Here is a 15,658-nt window from a genome sequence, read left to right on the forward strand (position 1 = left end):
GTGAAAACGGCGCGGATCAGGCTTCGTGTGCACGCGAACGGTGGCTGGGCCAGGTTTGGCCAGGCGGTGGTCATTGGTTCGGTTGTATTGGTATATTTGTAAAGTCCTTGCTTCGTGCGCAAGATGAGACGGCTTTATCTAATTGGCAGTAAATAATTAGTAATTAACACTGTCAGGAGCCACAATTCGCACTACTGCAATTAGTGTGTGGAGCAAACCGGCACGCCGCGCGCTAGCGAAAGTCAATATCACGTAAGGGGCCCGGATGTGGTGGTGGCTGGATCAAATCATCAAAAATAGCATCCGTCTTCCCACTCTTTTCCGTCTATCCATGATTCTACTGCTCTATTCACAGATCGATTGTTCTATTCACGGATCGATCACAAGGGGGGCTCATATAAAAAGCTCCTCCCAGCCCGTCATTATTGCTTCAGTGATCAGTTACTATTCATCTCTATATTTCCCTTCCCCACATCCGACTACATCTTGCCACTCATCCACGCAATGATCTTCCGCACCGCAGCGCTTCTTGCCGGTCTAGTTGCTGGCGTCGCGGCCCAAACCACGGCAAACTGCAACCCACTCTATGGAACCTGCCCTCCTGATCCCGCCCTCGGCGGGTCCATCGAAGTCGACTTCACCCAGGGCTCCTCAGATCGCATTGATCCCGTCTACAGCGCCGACGAGATCTCGTACGATTCGAACATGGGCATGCAGATGACAATCAACAAGCTCGGCGATGGTCCTACCGTCGCGTCTGATTTCTACATCTTCTTCGGCAAGGTTGAGATCGAGGCCCAGTGTGCTCCAGGCACCGGCATTGTCTCATCTGTCGTCCTGATAAGTGACGACAACGACGAGATTGACCTCGAGTGGATCGGAACTGATGACTTCCACGGTAAGCAGAGTCGTGACTTAGTCTATCCGAGCCAAAACGCAGCTGACATTGTCCAGTACAAACCAACTATTTCTCCAAGGGCCAGGTCGGAACGTACAACCGCGGCGGAATGACCGATGTCGCTAACCCCGCGACCACGTTCCACACCTATACAATCGACTGGACTCGCGAGTCGATAACCTGGTATGTCGACGGCGCTGTCGCTCGCGTGCTCACTTCCGATACTCCGGAGGGATACCCGCAGAGTCCAATGCAGATCAAGATCGGCTCGTGGGTGGGTGGTGATCCAAATAACGAGCCGGGAACCATTGCTTGGGCTGGCGGTCTTACCGACTTCTCGCAGGCTCCATTCAATTTCTATATCCGGAGCTTAAAGGTCACGGATTACTCGACCGGTAGTGGGTACGTCTACACCGACAACTCGGGCAGCGAAGACAGCATCCAAGTCGTCAGCGGCTCTGTCGGTGGATTCTCCACTTTCGACGCTGCAACGTCTACTTCTGCTGAGACCGCCACTTCGACCTCGTCTGTGGAATCTACGACGTCGACTGCGGAGTCGTCGACGACCCTGACCTCTTCTTCCACTGCGCCGACCACTGCGCCGACCACTTCGTCTACGACTTCGAGTTCTTCGACCGAAGATTCCTCTACTTCCATTGCGTCTACCTCGTCGTCTGCCTCGTCTTCAATTGTGTCCACGACGTCGAGTAGTTCTACCGAGGACCCCTCTACTTCCATTGCGTCTACTTCGTCGTCTACCTCGTCTTCAACTCTGTCCACGACTTCGAGTACGTCGACCGAGGACCCCTCTACTTCCATTGCGTCTACTTCGTCGTCTACCTCGTCTTCAACTCTGTCCACGACTTCGAGTACGTCGACCGAGGTTTCATCTACTTCCACTGCATCTACCTCGTCGTCTACTTCATCTTCTACTATATCGTCGGCGTCATCCAGCCCGATGAGTTCTAGCTCCGCTGCGTCGTTGACTCTGACCTCATCTTCGTCTTCGTCGTCTTCACCACCAAATTCTACAACCACTACTTCTTCCTCCACTTCGTCCATCTCATTCGTCGTTGGTACTACGTCTGTGCTCTCAACTCTCTCTCAAACTACCATCGCGACTCCGATCCCTGTTCACAATATGACTTCAATATTTTTTGTCTCCACTCTCTCGACCGTCACGATTCCACCAAGCTTGACCACCACCGCCAGGTCCTCTGGCTTCTTCAATACAACGACGGCCCCCGTCACCCAAACCGCGACCGCGAACGCAACGCGGACCAGCCAACCAGTCTCCGAGCAGAGCACAAACGCGGCCACCTCCGTGCTAGGCATCGGCTCAGGTAAGCTCTCTGCCATGCTACTCGGCGTTCTCGGCTTCGCGATCGTAATGGCTCCGTACTAGCCCTGGCTCGTTACTTACATATTAGGCGTTCTTAGTGTGGAGGACATGTATCTGGGTAATTTTTAATTAGAATTGGCGGTTCGCGAACTGTGAGATATGGGACTGCATTATTAACTGTCGGATTTTGTGTTTGCTGTTTTATGCTGGTACGGGTTACTCGCGATATGGTCTATGTGTGAATGTCATGTAAATATTGTATTTAATAGACTAATGTATTAAATTCCTAATCAGTTCTGACTTGCCTCGAATGAGAATATCGTCGATCAAGGTGACAAAGAATTTTGCATCCATCAAACCGGTTCGACTATGCGCACATCACTGTGACTGTTACGAAGACTTACAGCGGATCGGGATATGGTGCAGAAAACAGGAATCCGATTAACTGGAGAGCAAATCTTTACAACAAAGGAGTTACGGAATCTTTATGGAAACCCGGGCTCTACATGCGAACCACACGAAAGGGGCGGTTGGTGCTGCGATTTCTGGCGGCTTGTCTCGCCCATGCGTGTACCAAGGTCGGCCAAGCTGCCTCAGGGTGGCTGCCGTCATTGATCGACCACGAGAAGCTACTTGCTGTGTGTCGGGTTGACAAATTGGGATTTTGCCTCCAGTGCTTCTGTGCGACGCCGCTCACGATCCTTCTTATCGTGAGATGGCCTCCGAAGAAGCGACAGTCGTAATACCCGGACTTGACATTGTTTTGGTTAACTGCTCCAGTTTTTTTGTGCCTATAAACATTGCTAACAAATGGAAAGTACACATTAAACCGGGACTTGAAAACATGTGCCCAATTTCGTCCAGCAGCACACCTACTGCTCAGCAGTTAAAGTTAACCCGTCTGTAGGATCAAATAGACGCTCTCTCCATAGTTCAACGTTTTCTGGAATGCCAGAGAAAATTGCATGCGCCATATTTGTTAAGTCTATAACGCGTCACGGTGGGATTTGGAATGTTGACAACTAACGCGTTGACGCGTTCGCACGCGTCAGGGACGAGTTTCAGCGTACTTTCGTATTCGAGGGATTGGAGCCATAGTTTGGGAGTTTCGTTTGCTCAGATAAGTTATATTTTGGCACTCTAATACGCAAAAAGTGTTAGGGACGGGGTCGCGTTTGATTCTGTAGGATGATGCCTGACTTAATGTTGGCTCGGGTCTTAGAGGTTTGGCTGACCGGCGATACTCAAAATGAAAATTAGTTTGTTGATAGGCAAACTCAAATTTAAATTCGGGGGCGTTTGCGGCAAAATTAAATTTTTGAGTGGTTTCGAAAAATTAGAAAATTTTGGTGCCCGTTTAAGACTCGCCCTGGTGCATGGTGACTAACGGTTAGTCGCGACAATCGTACTCGCCCATCGCCACCGTGTAATAGCATCACCACCCTTACGGTTATGAGGCTTAAAATAAAACTGAATGTCAATTGGACTCTAATACAGATTTTGGTAATTTTTTGTTCCTCACTAGAAATTTGATAATATGGTGCTTCTGTAAACTTCTGGGGTACATTGGGCCTTAACTATGGGAAAATGAAATTTATGGCCGATTCCTACAGGCAGAGTTGCCTCTGCGGCACCATCTGACGTTTCAAATTGCGAACAGCGGGCAGTAAAGTCAACTTCGAGCGCCGACCATTCGATCTGGTCCAGCGATTCGTCGGGGAGCGCGTAGCTTCCAATCGTCTGCGAATTGAATAGTCCGCGGTTAAAAGCGGATAATCAGTAAATCCTTCACGTAGATGTACTACGACGATGAAGCGATCCATACCCACCGGCGTATGACCTTGGGAGCAGCAGAGGGTATCCACCGAGTATGATTGACAATAGTTTGAATTCGGAGAATGCGCCCTGGCGTGGAGGAAGCCGATAAACCTATACGTATTTGTAGTATCCCTGTCGGTATGAATTTCAAGTGTGAGAATACCGTCCAATTACGAGCCGCACGGTAACCCTATCATCAAGGGACGCGAGATGTCCAGCCTTTTAGGTGCTCACGGGAAGTTGTCACCGAGCCCGCACCTGACGAGAAGGGATATCGCAAAATGCCCAATCCAAAGAATAAAGTGAATTTATCGTATGTTTTGCTTGGTGCTTGTAATGGAAGAAGAGCGAGAGAGCTGACAAAGTCGTTGTGACTAGATCACTGCCAGATCTCAAGAACGCGACTGATGACGAGATTGTCAAGGTACACCACTTTACTGTCTTTTCATGTTAAAAATTACTATATTATGCTGTCTACTATTGTGCTTATTGGGTTATTTATTTTAGACAAAGCTGTAACTAACATAAATAGATCCTAACCAATAAAGGCTACACACAAGTCTTCACGCTGGTTGATGTCCGACTTGTCATAGGTTTCCTCTCTGTACTCGTCGCGGCAGCAGCGGGAGGGTACGACTATTTCGTTGGATTTGAGAAAGCGAAGACGTATACCACTATTGGCGTCTCGGTATATTTTCTGCTGAACATGGCGTTGACCGCGTGGATGATGTATGTTGAGAAAGGGACGATTTACCAAGGGTCCAAAGACGGGAAGAAGGTATTCTTATTTTTCTCTTTATGTGGGCACGAATGTGTAATGACGGTGTTTAGATTTCGGTTATGTCGACAACGAAGAAATTTTCGCCAATTTACGACATCAAGGTTACGGAGACGACAACGTCGAAATCAACACAAGCCAAGAAACCGTTTACAGATTTTTTTGACAGTCATGGCTATCTTGTGACGAAGCCTCTGGAAGAGTGGATAGATGGTATACTTACATCGACTATGCAGGACGCAGGTGCTATGTCGACGGGCGCCAAGGGATCGAAGAAAAGAAAGTAAGTGTTCAAAGTAGCCCTTGCAGATTGGCGTGTAGAGAACATTGTATCATAGCTACTAGTTTAAATAAATATGGAGGTTTGACTGAAGCTAGTACATCGCAGTCAACCTCGCCGTTGTGGTATCTTGATATCCAGGTGTTCACGGTCCCTGGTCCGACATGTTTACAAGAGTCCTCACCTATTTACAATACGCAACATTCGTTACCGTACCGATCATGCAACCTCAAGATCAATATTATGATCTGAATCAGTTGTCAAGAGCTACGATATCGCTCATAAGCCACTTATTTTCTGGTAGACAAAGTAAGGTCGCCTGACATTTGATATTGTTGTCTCACACTCCGCGCTTGATAAAATACTCATGCCTTCTTAATACCAGTCCTTAAACGCTTTATTGTCATATCTAAGTCACAAGTTATACACTTTCGTCAGGGCCAATATCGATATGTATATCGATCTCGTTTTCGTTATTAATGTTTCCACTTTCGGATTTGTTATTCTTCGAAAGTGCAGTTGGTGTAATATAAACCCGGTTCCAGATATCTGGATTTTATCCCTACATTCTGACAGTTGACATGCAGATAATCTTCCTGACTTCAAGACTCAGTGTAGCACATTGTAGGGGGGGCTGCCTGAAAAGAAAGTTGACTATTATTGTCTTCCCAACTGGCAAGCCGGCACGCGCACGACACACGGTTATACATTCTCGCTCGTACATATTCTGAACCATGATATAACAAACACAGGTCAAAAATGTGTACTACTTCGGCAATTTGATGCGACGCTTGTACGGTCTGTAATAGCAGTAACAGTTGTTCCACCAGATTCTCGATACCCTGTTGCGCACTACTTTACAGTGCCAAATTGACTGCCCTCCTTGTTAAGTATAACCTCATTACGGCCAACAAGGTGTGAAGCCAGATTTTAGAATACCGTCGTAGTTGTTGCGGTAGCCAGAGAAGGAGATGACTGTGTACGATTAAGTACTGGTGAATCAGGAATCTCAAATAACTCGCTGTCGAGTTGCGACAGTATATCAGAGGGTAATGTTGATTGATATGAATGTATGTTGATATTGATGTATTGAGTTGTAAGTTATGCATAAATTGTTGAATTATGTGTATCTGGCTTGTTTCATCTTATAAACCTTAAAAATCAGGAAGCTTCAATAAGGTCATAAATGGTCATACCACAGACCGTGTACGAACTCATATGATATGATATAGGGCTGCTCCGAATACGAATATTCGCAGTAATCGGCATTATTCGTATTCGTTATTCGCAAGTCCCAACCGCTGCGAATAATATTCGCAATTTTATTCGCAAATCCTGAGCAGTGCGAATAATATTCGTAATTTATTCGGCGAATAACGAAATTATTCGCCGAATATTCGCATCTAATCACGTGCTCAGGGGATGCCCCCTAATAAATTTAATTCACAGTTTCAAGAGCCAATATGGCCCCTTACAGCCTTCCAGCTCAATGTGATGTAAAGAGTAAATTGATAGCGAGCTGCGCACTTTTCTTGCTCTGTGACCTAGTGAGAGGTTGCTTTTACCACGTACATATTACAGTGCGTCAGTCTTGCGTTTCGTAGTATGCATCTTTCGTTTTGCAGTTTATGCCTCCGCCTTTCACTTGCTTGTTGTTTTGTGCCTTAATGCCTTCGCTTCTTCTTGTGTTGGAACCGTAATAACCTATGAGCACTTTAAGGTTTCAGGGGTTGCGAATAAATATGCGAATAACGAATATTCGGCGAATAATATTCGCAATTTTATTCGTTGCGCGGACATCCTGCGAATAATATTCGTTATTCGTTATTCGCAACGCAAATGGTGCGAATAATTATTTAATATTCGCAAATGCGAATATTCGGAGCAGCCCTAGATATGATATCATATGGTAATATGTATTAACAAATCGCTAAATACTGCTTTACACTGGACTGGCAGCACGCCATTACTAGAGTTATAGTCATTTGCGTATCTAACTCAGCCTTGACTTTGCCTAGCCCCATGTCTTAGAGCGTATAATTCTGACAACACAATTGGCGAGAAAAATCCACACCGAGTTGAAGTGGATCCGACTACTAAATCGAACGCCCCATCGAATCTGATAACTTTGATCTTGTTAAAGAGATTGGACTTCGGAAGCCACAGTTCACTCGGCGCCATGAGAGGATATTATTGCCTTTGTATGGTCGCTAACTCGTGGTTTGGCATGATTTGGACAGCTAACGCAAGTACGCCAAATGTGAGAGCAAGAAGGCGAGCCGTGTCATATCATTACTATTCTATACAAACTACCACCAATTTACCAAAAACCAAAGTATAGGAGATACACCCAATCTTACAAGTCTTACTCAAGCATAACCACTTTCATGCATATCCAGAACAAGTACCTATTGCGATTTAAATCGTACACCGGAAAATTAGACTCCGGATAATATTGATACAGTATTTATATGCACTGCGATCACAAAGACAACAAATTAAACAGTACCTGCCTAAAAAGTTCAAACATTGCAACACCACAAACTTGATTGCCAAACTCATATGCTGTAAATATGTACAATTAAAGTAATAGGAAGCATAGATACATGAAAAACCTTAGTCACCAATTAGTTTTGAATCATAACGTTAGAATAACCTTTTAGAAACTAACCGTCTATGAAAAATCCAACACAAAACGCCGTCAACTAAGCTCATTTCATCTCTGTTCGATTCACTTCAGCTCGTTGAGCTCCTGCTCATATAAAGCCAGTAAATTTTCGCTCTCGGAGATCGCACGACGGTGTCTCTCAAGCTCGTACTCAACCTTCTGACGCTTGGATCGGAGGAACTCGCGCACTTTTTCGGCGTCACCACGAATGTTCGCCGGAATGTCCAACACGCGATTTGACGTTGGCGATGCAGCACGATCTGACGGCGTCGACACGCGATCTGACACTGCCACAGTTGACGAGCTTGGATTCAAGATCGAGCTAATGCTATTTACACGTGCAATGTCACTTGCAGTTGCGAGACCAGATCCCTCTGTCTCCGAGTTTCGCCGTTTCCCGGTCGGCAATTGCACGGAGGGCTCAGCTAGTTGGTTCAAAGACTGTTGGATCGGAGGCAGACGAGCGGACTCCTCGGGCAGTTGCTTGGCATTGTCCCCAATAGACTCAGAGGACGATTGCGATCGATCAGACATTGGCGGTAAACTAGGTCGCGGAATCGGTAAGGATGACAAAGAAGGAGACGTCGCGCGGAACGCCCCCGTGAAGTCAATGGATGGCGGAGGAGTGGATGCAGCCGAGTTAGAGGACGACTGCTGCCAGCTTGGAACGCCAAGTGGCCGGGCTGTGGGAGAATGCTCGCCTACAACAGACGAGAGGCGGGGGTAGGCGGGTAGAGACTGCTGGTGCTGTACTCGGGAAAGCTGATCGAGTGGTCGGAGATGAGGACGGCCGTAAACCTGAGGAAGGTGCGGGTGCTGAGAGTCGTTATCGTCACGGCGCGATCCCGCATAAGGCGACAATTGGTGGGTCTGGGCGTGCCCCTGATGGACACCGCTTTCGCGCTCCTCGTCCGACTCGGACCCCCCACCCTCCACCGGATGATATTGCTGCTGTTGCTGGAGAGAAACCTGGGAGCCTGGCTGTTGCCGTTCCGGCGGATATTGGACGGGTGGCAGCGCATTGGGGGTAATTGGGGGTGCGATTCGCTTCCGACGCTTGATCACGCTCTTCTTCATCGCGACAGGCCGATGCACTCCATGGAGTTTGTAGTAGAGGCCTAGATCAACGAAGACCTTGTCAGTACCATGCACCCCAGAACAACTCTTAGCACATTATGTGAACCCCGCAGAGCAGATATGGGTCCAGATAAATCATCCCAAAGCCCTAATCCACCGCGGTCAAAATTGGCGTTCTAGAACCGCGCATTCTCGGAAATCTAGACCACATAGCATTCCATACAAACAAGCTCCCACCAACGCGGGATTACTTCAACAATGCTTCTCAACTGAACGCCGGGACGACCAACCTGGATAATTTCCGAGAATAGGACAAAAAAGGAGGAAAAAAAAAGCGAAAGAAAAATTTTACGTACCACATGCATTGCAAATTGTATGGCCGACCTCGTCTCGCCGCCAAAGGGGTGTAATTGTTGTCCCGCAGTTCTGGCATGCAATAATGATGGCCGGGTTGGTCAGATTGTTAGCCTGATATTCAGGAGGAATCGTGCTTCCGGCCTGGCCCTGTTGCAGAGCTTTCTGCGAAGATTGTTTGTAGGATGGTTCTCCGTAGCCTTCGCTTCGAGGCAGACTGGAGTCACCCGTCGTAGACTGATCGTCGCGTTGCTGTTGCTGTTGCTGGTGCAGTTGCGTTCGTTGTTGCTGGAGGGAGGAAGCCATCTGAGCGGCCTTCGCCACACGGTTATTGTATGCAGGGCATCCGCTACAAGCTCTGGAACCACCTGTACCGTTACAGTGGCCGTCACCAGGACAGGTACCAGGAACGCCTTGGTCAGCTGTAATGAAGAGGCTGACGGCAGCGTCAACGTCGGCTGCAGCGATCTTGCCTCCAGCAAGGGTGACCGCAGTAGTCTGCGGAGGACGCTTAAGATTCGCTGGCCGCGAGATATTTCGAGCTTTGAGATATAAACCACAGGCGTTGCAGATAGTAGAGCCGTTAGGAGCTCGTCGCCAGAGGGGGGTACGTGTAGTACCGCAGTTGCTGCAAACCTGACCTACTGATTCTGTGGTACCGGGCTGCGGATGAGCAGAATCGGCAGCCATTTGGCGCTGAACACTGTATGCTGGCGGCACAGACCGACCATTATTATTTGGCGAGCCCCGAGACTGCGATTGCGGTTGAGGGGACTTTGCAGAGCCGTGCGACGACGTAGGTGAACGAGACGCAGATCGGCTAGGCTGTAGTGGCGGTTGATGCGGCTGTGATGAGCGCGAAGAGCCGTAGCTGTCGTCGTGATGACTGGCGGTCTGCATGTTGCCCGAAGAGGCTACGTCGCGATCAAGACCTGCTTCGGAGAGGTCCGTGTCAGATTCAGACTCAGACCAGTAGCGAATGGGGGGCAAGCGAGTGAAGTTCGAAAGTGGCGGTTTCGATAGATCTTGAGAAGAGGAGGTATTCGACGGGTTGACGCGGTAAGAGGACGCAGGGGAGTCTTCCTCTGGCCGCCAGGAGACGAGACCTTCTCGTAGCTTAGGGGTCGTCGTCGAGTGGAGATCGTGCGGATGCAGAACGGGACGCAGGAGTGGTGCCAACGTTCCACCCATTACTGGGCAGGCATGGGCTGAGCTGAAAGAACAGGCTAGCGGTGAAGTCGTGAAGACCAATGCCAGGGCGGACGAGGGAACAGTACGGCTAATGAGAGCCGTGGATCAAGAAAGAGCAGACGTTTGCGCTGAGCCGCGGCACGTGACGACAGATCTGATTAAATCGGCTGACAATCGTGCCCATCCTGATTGGTCCGCACTTGGAGCTAGCGGGATAATGCTCGTGCGACGATTGGCTGCAACCAGAGGCGCATGCATCAAAACCGGGTAACAGGGCAGATTTGTGAGCGAGCCGCAGCACGTGCGGACCGGCAGCTGTGCTTTGAACTCCAATATATGTCCGTACCTCGTCAGCTTCGCGGTCTAAACATTACGTGGGTCCTAAAGCTCCTGTCCAGAACGGAACAGAACAGAACAGAGCAAAGTGTCGGTTCGGTCACCAGGACCGAGTTGAGATCACTCAGCATCCCGTGAGAATACTGGGATGTGCGCACAACTACGCCGCTAAGTCCGCGGAGGATCCCGGATTTAAGCCGGCATTTGACTTGACTTAGCTTAGCGTCGGCCGAGGATGACACGCAGCCGGTGCTTCGTTTTCATAATCTGAAACGGCACGACTTCGCCGCCTCAACAGCATTAGCTGCAGTCCACATCCGATCCAAGATTTCAGCGCTATCATACAACCAGCCGACTGAAAGGCGCTATGTCCACAACTGTAAAGCCAATCCGCCAATCCGCTTATTCATGCAATTGGCCCCGGAAATAATAACCTCATTGTTCGGTCGGCTGAGCCTGGCTAGGAAGTGCCCTTCGGGATCCGGATTTCGGTGGCGCGATTTGGCTCCGAGTCAGCAAGCGTTAGGCCTGAGCACTTTTCCGCGATCTCTCAAAGCTTACTAGCTCGACTATCGTCGATAACGTTGCTTGGCGCACCGACACGATTATCTGATAATACCTCTGACGATTTCGATGGGCAGCAAAATACTCCAGCCCTTTGGTCAGTTCGACATGTCTCGTCTAAGCTATAGAGAATTGTGACCATTTACGTCTTTCTGTCTCCTCTTATTGGTACAATTGGGTAGCCATACTTACGTCGCATCATCCTTCAGAATTCTACTCAGAACGGTTGCACTTCTTGCTGCACCTTAAGACCGTAAGTCCCGTAATTCGACTAGAAATCTTTTGCCAAGAATTAGGCTATTGTAGTGCGGAACAAATATTTCCGATCGTCAATTGCATGTGAAATTTTGACTCCAGCCGCAAGCTTTGGGTAAGTCCGTCGGCGAAAATTCTCGGAGAAAGTTCCTGGCCCGGATATCTCCGAGGGCGGTGTGAGGAGTTAATCGGACTTCCTACCATTTAGAGATCTCGCGTGGCCAACATGGGTCGCTATTGGCGCACAGCTGGCACATTGACTTTATGCGGTGAACAGTCGAAAGAATTGTATCATATCACGTCGCAGGCCGAGAAGTCGTGTGCGCATCTGAAAGGATTGATCGACTGCGGTCACACGACGTAAGTTGTTGCACATAAGCCCAGCGTTTATTCTCTACAAATGAGAATGGTACAGTACATGCAGTGATTCAAAACCTATATGATGCAGTTCTGCCTAACCTAGCTATCAAGTCGGGATGTCGATTGACGATTGTCCGGCGTATGCTGCGGTATGCATTTTTAGAGACTCAGTATTAAGACTACCGCGTCTTATTAGCAAATATTGCTTGACGCGTGAGTAGCATCATGCCATCTTCCGTGGCCTTGTAGCAATTAACCGTATGCTACTGCCAGACGCTATCCTTGTGGCGTACTCGACAGCTCTATCGCATTGCATCTCATCTCAATAATAAAATCCGCGATTAACTAAAATTAACTGATAAGTAATAAAATTAAATTATTATCATATATCCATTTTATACGCGCACAGAAGTTTTTTTGCTGAAATTAGCATTGCATTTTTGGTGTTCACCTGCGAGCGTCTTGGTGTGGACCTAAACGCGACGGTTGCTGTGGGAACGTTAAGGATGGACCTTTGTTTATCGCGTCACCCAACGCGCACTTCCTTGGAAACACTTCCTACAGCGCACGACTCTTGCCATGACGCCATTATCCTCGTGAGCACACGGTATCATCATTGCTTGTTTTAGCTTAGGTCTAGAGAGCCTTTGATTTAATTGCATTATTCGAGCAATGGCTTTCAGCGCCCGGAAATCTACGGTTTTCAGCGCCCGCAAGTCATCAGCCTATAAACAAAGCGGATTCGGCAGCTCCTCAACGTCACGCTCACGTATGTTTGGTGCTGTTCTCAATTTTTTAGAAACCTAGAAGTTGAAAAGTCGGTGCTGATCATAGAATGTTTAGAACCCGCGTTCCAAGGTGACATTTTTCCACTCCTCGATTTCGCTGAAATCTCAGTATGTCTCCGCGGCTGCGAGTTTTCGGTGGCGGAGGAAATGTTGGTAAAACCGACGGCCATATTCGTGCAACAGCTTTACGAGCAGATGGTGGCAAGCTTCTTAGGAGTGACGTATGAGAATTGTGTGCCCATTTTGGAGGTTTGTAGCGAAGGGCGGGAAACCTTTGAATCTGCGCGTGCAGCACGGAGCGTGTTGGCGTTAGTTAGAGCTTCGTAGGTCATGGATTATGTTCTTATGATTTTATAAAAAGCGGGCACTAATATCTGCGAAGATCTAGGCTGATGCGAATTTGCGGCGTGGATGATTTGTCGATGGCAGATTTTATGCGACCGGAACCCCAGAGACTACGTCGGTTACTTTCTGCTGTTGTTAATTTTGCGAGGTTCAGAGAGGAGCATATGGGTGTTTGCGAGGATTTGATCCAGCGGAGCGAGGAAACGTCGCTGGCAACCGAACGTGCTTATCAAGATGTTCTGATGTTTAGTGAGCGGGTCCATGAATTACGAATACAAAAGGAGGAGGAAGCACCGAAGATTAAGGAGACACAGGAACATAACAGGCAAGTCGAAGCCGAGCTACGACGGCTGAAGAAGGTGCAGGAGCAGTATGTGGCCGAGCACGAGGCTTACAAGCGGGATAAGCAGCGACTAGTGTCGAAACTGGAAGACCAGAATTTTTTGACCGTACAGATGCGGAAGGAGTGCGAAAAGTTGCGACCATATGTCCTCGACGCACCAAGTACGTTGCGAAGGATTAATGACGAAATGAGTGACTCTGTGCAGACGGGCAAGACTTCCATCGAGAAGCTCGAGAAACGGCTGCGGGCACTGGAAGTTACGATAGAATCCTTTAAGACGCTTGAACAGGATATCTCCGCATGCTTCAAGATTATGGAAGAGACTGAGAATGAGCTGGCGAAACAAGATGAGGCTAGCAGACAGTTGGCGCGTCTGATGGAATTACACGATCAGCGACAGATTGAGGTACATGAAGTCGAGAGGAAATCAACTGTAAGTTAAACAAATATTTTCATTCTGAACTTCTAATTAACGCTGTACAGCAACTGAAACGACAACTAGCCAATGCCGAAGAACGGATTCAACGACTACAAGAGCAACGTCTCCAAAAGCGCGAAGGTGTCCAGAAGAAGACGCAGGAACTCAAGGAAGCCTATGCCGCGTTGGTTGCCGAACGAAGTGTCGTCACTCAGGAAATGGAAAAAAAGAAAGCCCTGATAGCAAACGTCGAGAAGAAGGTACGTAGCTTGTTGGTAGTACGGTTGAATGTGTACTAAGTTAACTTCACTAGCAATTGGACCTGAGGGAACAGCTGGAGGGCGAAATCCGGAGCACAACCAGTGAACTCCAGAAGCTGGAGGCCCACGTGTCGCTGTATCTAAGCGAGATGGAACAGTGTATCACGGCAAAGTGATTGTCGACCTGAACGAGGCTGGATTTGAGTGTCCGCCCATTGTACTTTAGTATTTTAGTAGTTTTGAATTTGTGTTGTTCTATAGTCTAGGGTGATGTTGCCGACTGCCCAAGTAACAATGTGAATACTCCTATATCTATTCATGCTGGTCTGAGCCAACGTCGGAGGAGTTGTTGGACCCGGATAGTTGTCTCCTCGACATACTGATTGGGCACGTACGGGACGTCAGCGCGTATAACTTCCTCTCTTTCCATTATAACCACACGTAATCCGTTATTTAGAGCGAGTGTATCCGCAAGAAGAACAATTGATTCGAATATGTCTTTGGCGTTAGCCCGCGCCGGTTCCGCTAGGTGACCAGCGACCAGACCGCACACGATGATTAATGGCCGATCGCCTTTCTCAGTCGAGTCTGACGGACGGTGAGGAGCAATCTTTCCGGAATATAAAAGTGCACGAAAGGCGACAATGGTTGGAATTGAGTAGCTCTGTATTTGGGATAATCTAGCGAGATCGCCAACGGGGATGTCGCTGAACGAAGATGGCCGGGTTACAAAAGCGGTTTCTGGGTGCACAAGGAGCACAGCAAGTGACCGCGGGTCCGTTGAGACTGTGGAGAGGAGTACGCTTCGTATGTCGCTAGAGGAAGTGAGACTTATGATCTCCATAGGTTTCTTCACAGTGCAGTCTAGCAAGAAACGACGAAATTGGACGCGCGTACTTCTGAACGCGTCTGCTGACGCTAAGGTGGGGTTCGTACTGTTTGTGGCTAAATTACCGTTGGCGTCTCATCGCGTAGTTTCGAGATGTACGATCGATTCCTTTGCAACAGCCAGCGCACACTGCACCAAGTCGTCGTCACCATGGACACGAGAATGCCGTTCGCGTCCGCGTCGGCCCAGCACCAGGAGCATCGTGAGCAGCTGGCAGGCACGTCAACGTCGACACTGCCTGACTTTGCGTCTTCGGATCGGCCGAGCTCGCCCATGTCCATCTCCTCCACCGCGTCGCCTTCTACGCCGTTACAATCAGCACGAAAGGGGACACACTTCCAACAGGGCCACGTCATCCAGAACTCTTCGTTCTCTCCGTCACCGTTCTCTATCTACAATTCACCGTCCGCACAGGCTCCGTCATTCAACAACTTTGGCTCACCGGTCGTCGCCAATTCCACCTCCTCTTCAACGACCGCGGCAGGCATCAAAGCCCACCGCCGTGTAAGCCTGTCACTGAACCTCACGAAGCCTCTACGCTGCACAAGTCTGCACCAATCAATGGTCCCGCCGTCTCCCGAATCTGCTGTCGTGGCGAACTCGCCTCGGAGCAGGCGGAATAGTGTTGCAAGTGCGCGCTCGGGATCGGGAAGTGGGTCTGATAACAGTGGTGTGTCGAGCGTGTCGACGGGCC

The 15,658-nt window shown here is 48.8% G+C and overlaps 6 protein-coding genes across 6 annotated transcripts; 4 read left to right on the forward strand and 2 right to left on the reverse strand.

Annotated features, from left to right (window-relative positions):
• The first annotated feature begins 330 nt into the window (after positions 1–330).
• Positions 331–2,543, forward strand: POJ06DRAFT_213766 (concanavalin A-like lectin/glucanase domain-containing protein). The gene is made up of 2 exons (XM_056185492.1): positions 331–898; positions 955–2,543. Exons 1-2 carry the CDS (start codon positions 505–507, stop codon positions 2,301–2,303), a joined length of 1,743 nt encoding a protein of 580 aa, XP_056041810.1. The 5' UTR covers positions 331–504; the 3' UTR covers positions 2,304–2,543.
• On the forward strand, positions 2,544–3,545 carry POJ06DRAFT_259267 (uncharacterized protein). The gene has a single exon (XM_056188356.1). The coding sequence runs from the start codon at positions 2,747–2,749 to the stop codon at positions 2,981–2,983; it is 237 nt and encodes a 78-aa protein (XP_056041811.1). The 5' UTR covers positions 2,544–2,746; the 3' UTR covers positions 2,984–3,545.
• Positions 3,546–4,166: 621 nt separating this feature from the next.
• Positions 4,167–5,247, forward strand: POJ06DRAFT_259269 (signal peptidase complex subunit 2). Its single transcript, XM_056188357.1, has 4 exons — positions 4,167–4,371; positions 4,437–4,482; positions 4,591–4,836; positions 4,890–5,247. Exons 1-4 carry the CDS (start codon positions 4,340–4,342, stop codon positions 5,121–5,123), a joined length of 558 nt encoding a protein of 185 aa, XP_056041812.1. The 5' UTR covers positions 4,167–4,339; the 3' UTR covers positions 5,124–5,247.
• Positions 5,248–7,847: 2,600 nt separating this feature from the next.
• Positions 7,848–8,861, reverse strand: POJ06DRAFT_240073 (uncharacterized protein; the record flags this gene model as incomplete). Its single annotated transcript, XM_056186073.1, has 1 exon — positions 7,848–8,861. One exon carries the CDS (start codon positions 8,859–8,861, stop codon positions 7,848–7,850), a length of 1,014 nt encoding a protein of 337 aa, XP_056041813.1.
• A 58-nt stretch (positions 8,862–8,919) lies between these two features.
• Positions 8,920–10,487, reverse strand: POJ06DRAFT_150167 (uncharacterized protein). The gene has a single exon (XM_056184654.1). The coding sequence runs from the start codon at positions 10,404–10,406 to the stop codon at positions 9,210–9,212; it is 1,197 nt and encodes a 398-aa protein (XP_056041814.1). The 5' UTR covers positions 10,407–10,487; the 3' UTR covers positions 8,920–9,209.
• A 2,106-nt stretch (positions 10,488–12,593) lies between these two features.
• POJ06DRAFT_270334 (Nuf2 family-domain-containing protein) lies at positions 12,594–14,251 on the forward strand (the record flags this gene model as incomplete). Its single annotated transcript, XM_056189433.1, has 5 exons — positions 12,594–12,690; positions 12,765–13,032; positions 13,098–13,830; positions 13,881–14,075; positions 14,129–14,251. 5 exons carry the CDS (start codon positions 12,594–12,596, stop codon positions 14,249–14,251), a joined length of 1,416 nt encoding a protein of 471 aa, XP_056041815.1.
• Positions 14,252–15,658: the final 1,407 nt, after the last annotated feature.

The sequence above is a fragment of the Lipomyces tetrasporus genome, assembly GCF_029532465.1.
Source record: "Lipomyces tetrasporus strain NRRL Y-64009 chromosome Unknown POJ06scaffold_9, whole genome shotgun sequence".
Lineage (NCBI taxonomy): Eukaryota > Fungi > Ascomycota > Lipomycetes > Lipomycetales > Lipomycetaceae > Lipomyces > Lipomyces tetrasporus.

Excerpts from the sequence above, each read along its gene's own strand:
- POJ06DRAFT_213766 (XM_056185492.1), top strand. The coding sequence starts at position 505 with ATGATCTTCCGCACCGCAGCGCTTCTTGCCGGTCTAGTTGCTGGCGTC. Across the intron at positions 899-954 it reads CGGAACTGATGACTTCCACG|TACAAACCAACTATTTCTCC; the intron begins GTAAGCAGAGTC and ends GACATTGTCCAG.
- POJ06DRAFT_150167 (XM_056184654.1), bottom strand. The coding sequence starts at position 10,406 with ATGGGTGGAACGTTGGCACCACTCCTGCGTCCCGTTCTGCATCCGCAC.
- POJ06DRAFT_259269 (XM_056188357.1), top strand. The coding sequence starts at position 4,340 with ATGCCCAATCCAAAGAATAAAGTGAATTTATC. Across the intron at positions 4,372-4,436 it reads AAGAATAAAGTGAATTTATC|ATCACTGCCAGATCTCAAGA; the intron begins GTATGTTTTGCT and ends CGTTGTGACTAG. Across the intron at positions 4,837-4,889 it reads GGTCCAAAGACGGGAAGAAG|ATTTCGGTTATGTCGACAAC; the intron begins GTATTCTTATTT and ends GACGGTGTTTAG.
- POJ06DRAFT_259267 (XM_056188356.1), top strand. The coding sequence starts at position 2,747 with ATGCGAACCACACGAAAGGGGCGGTTGGTGCTGCGATTTCTGGCGGCT.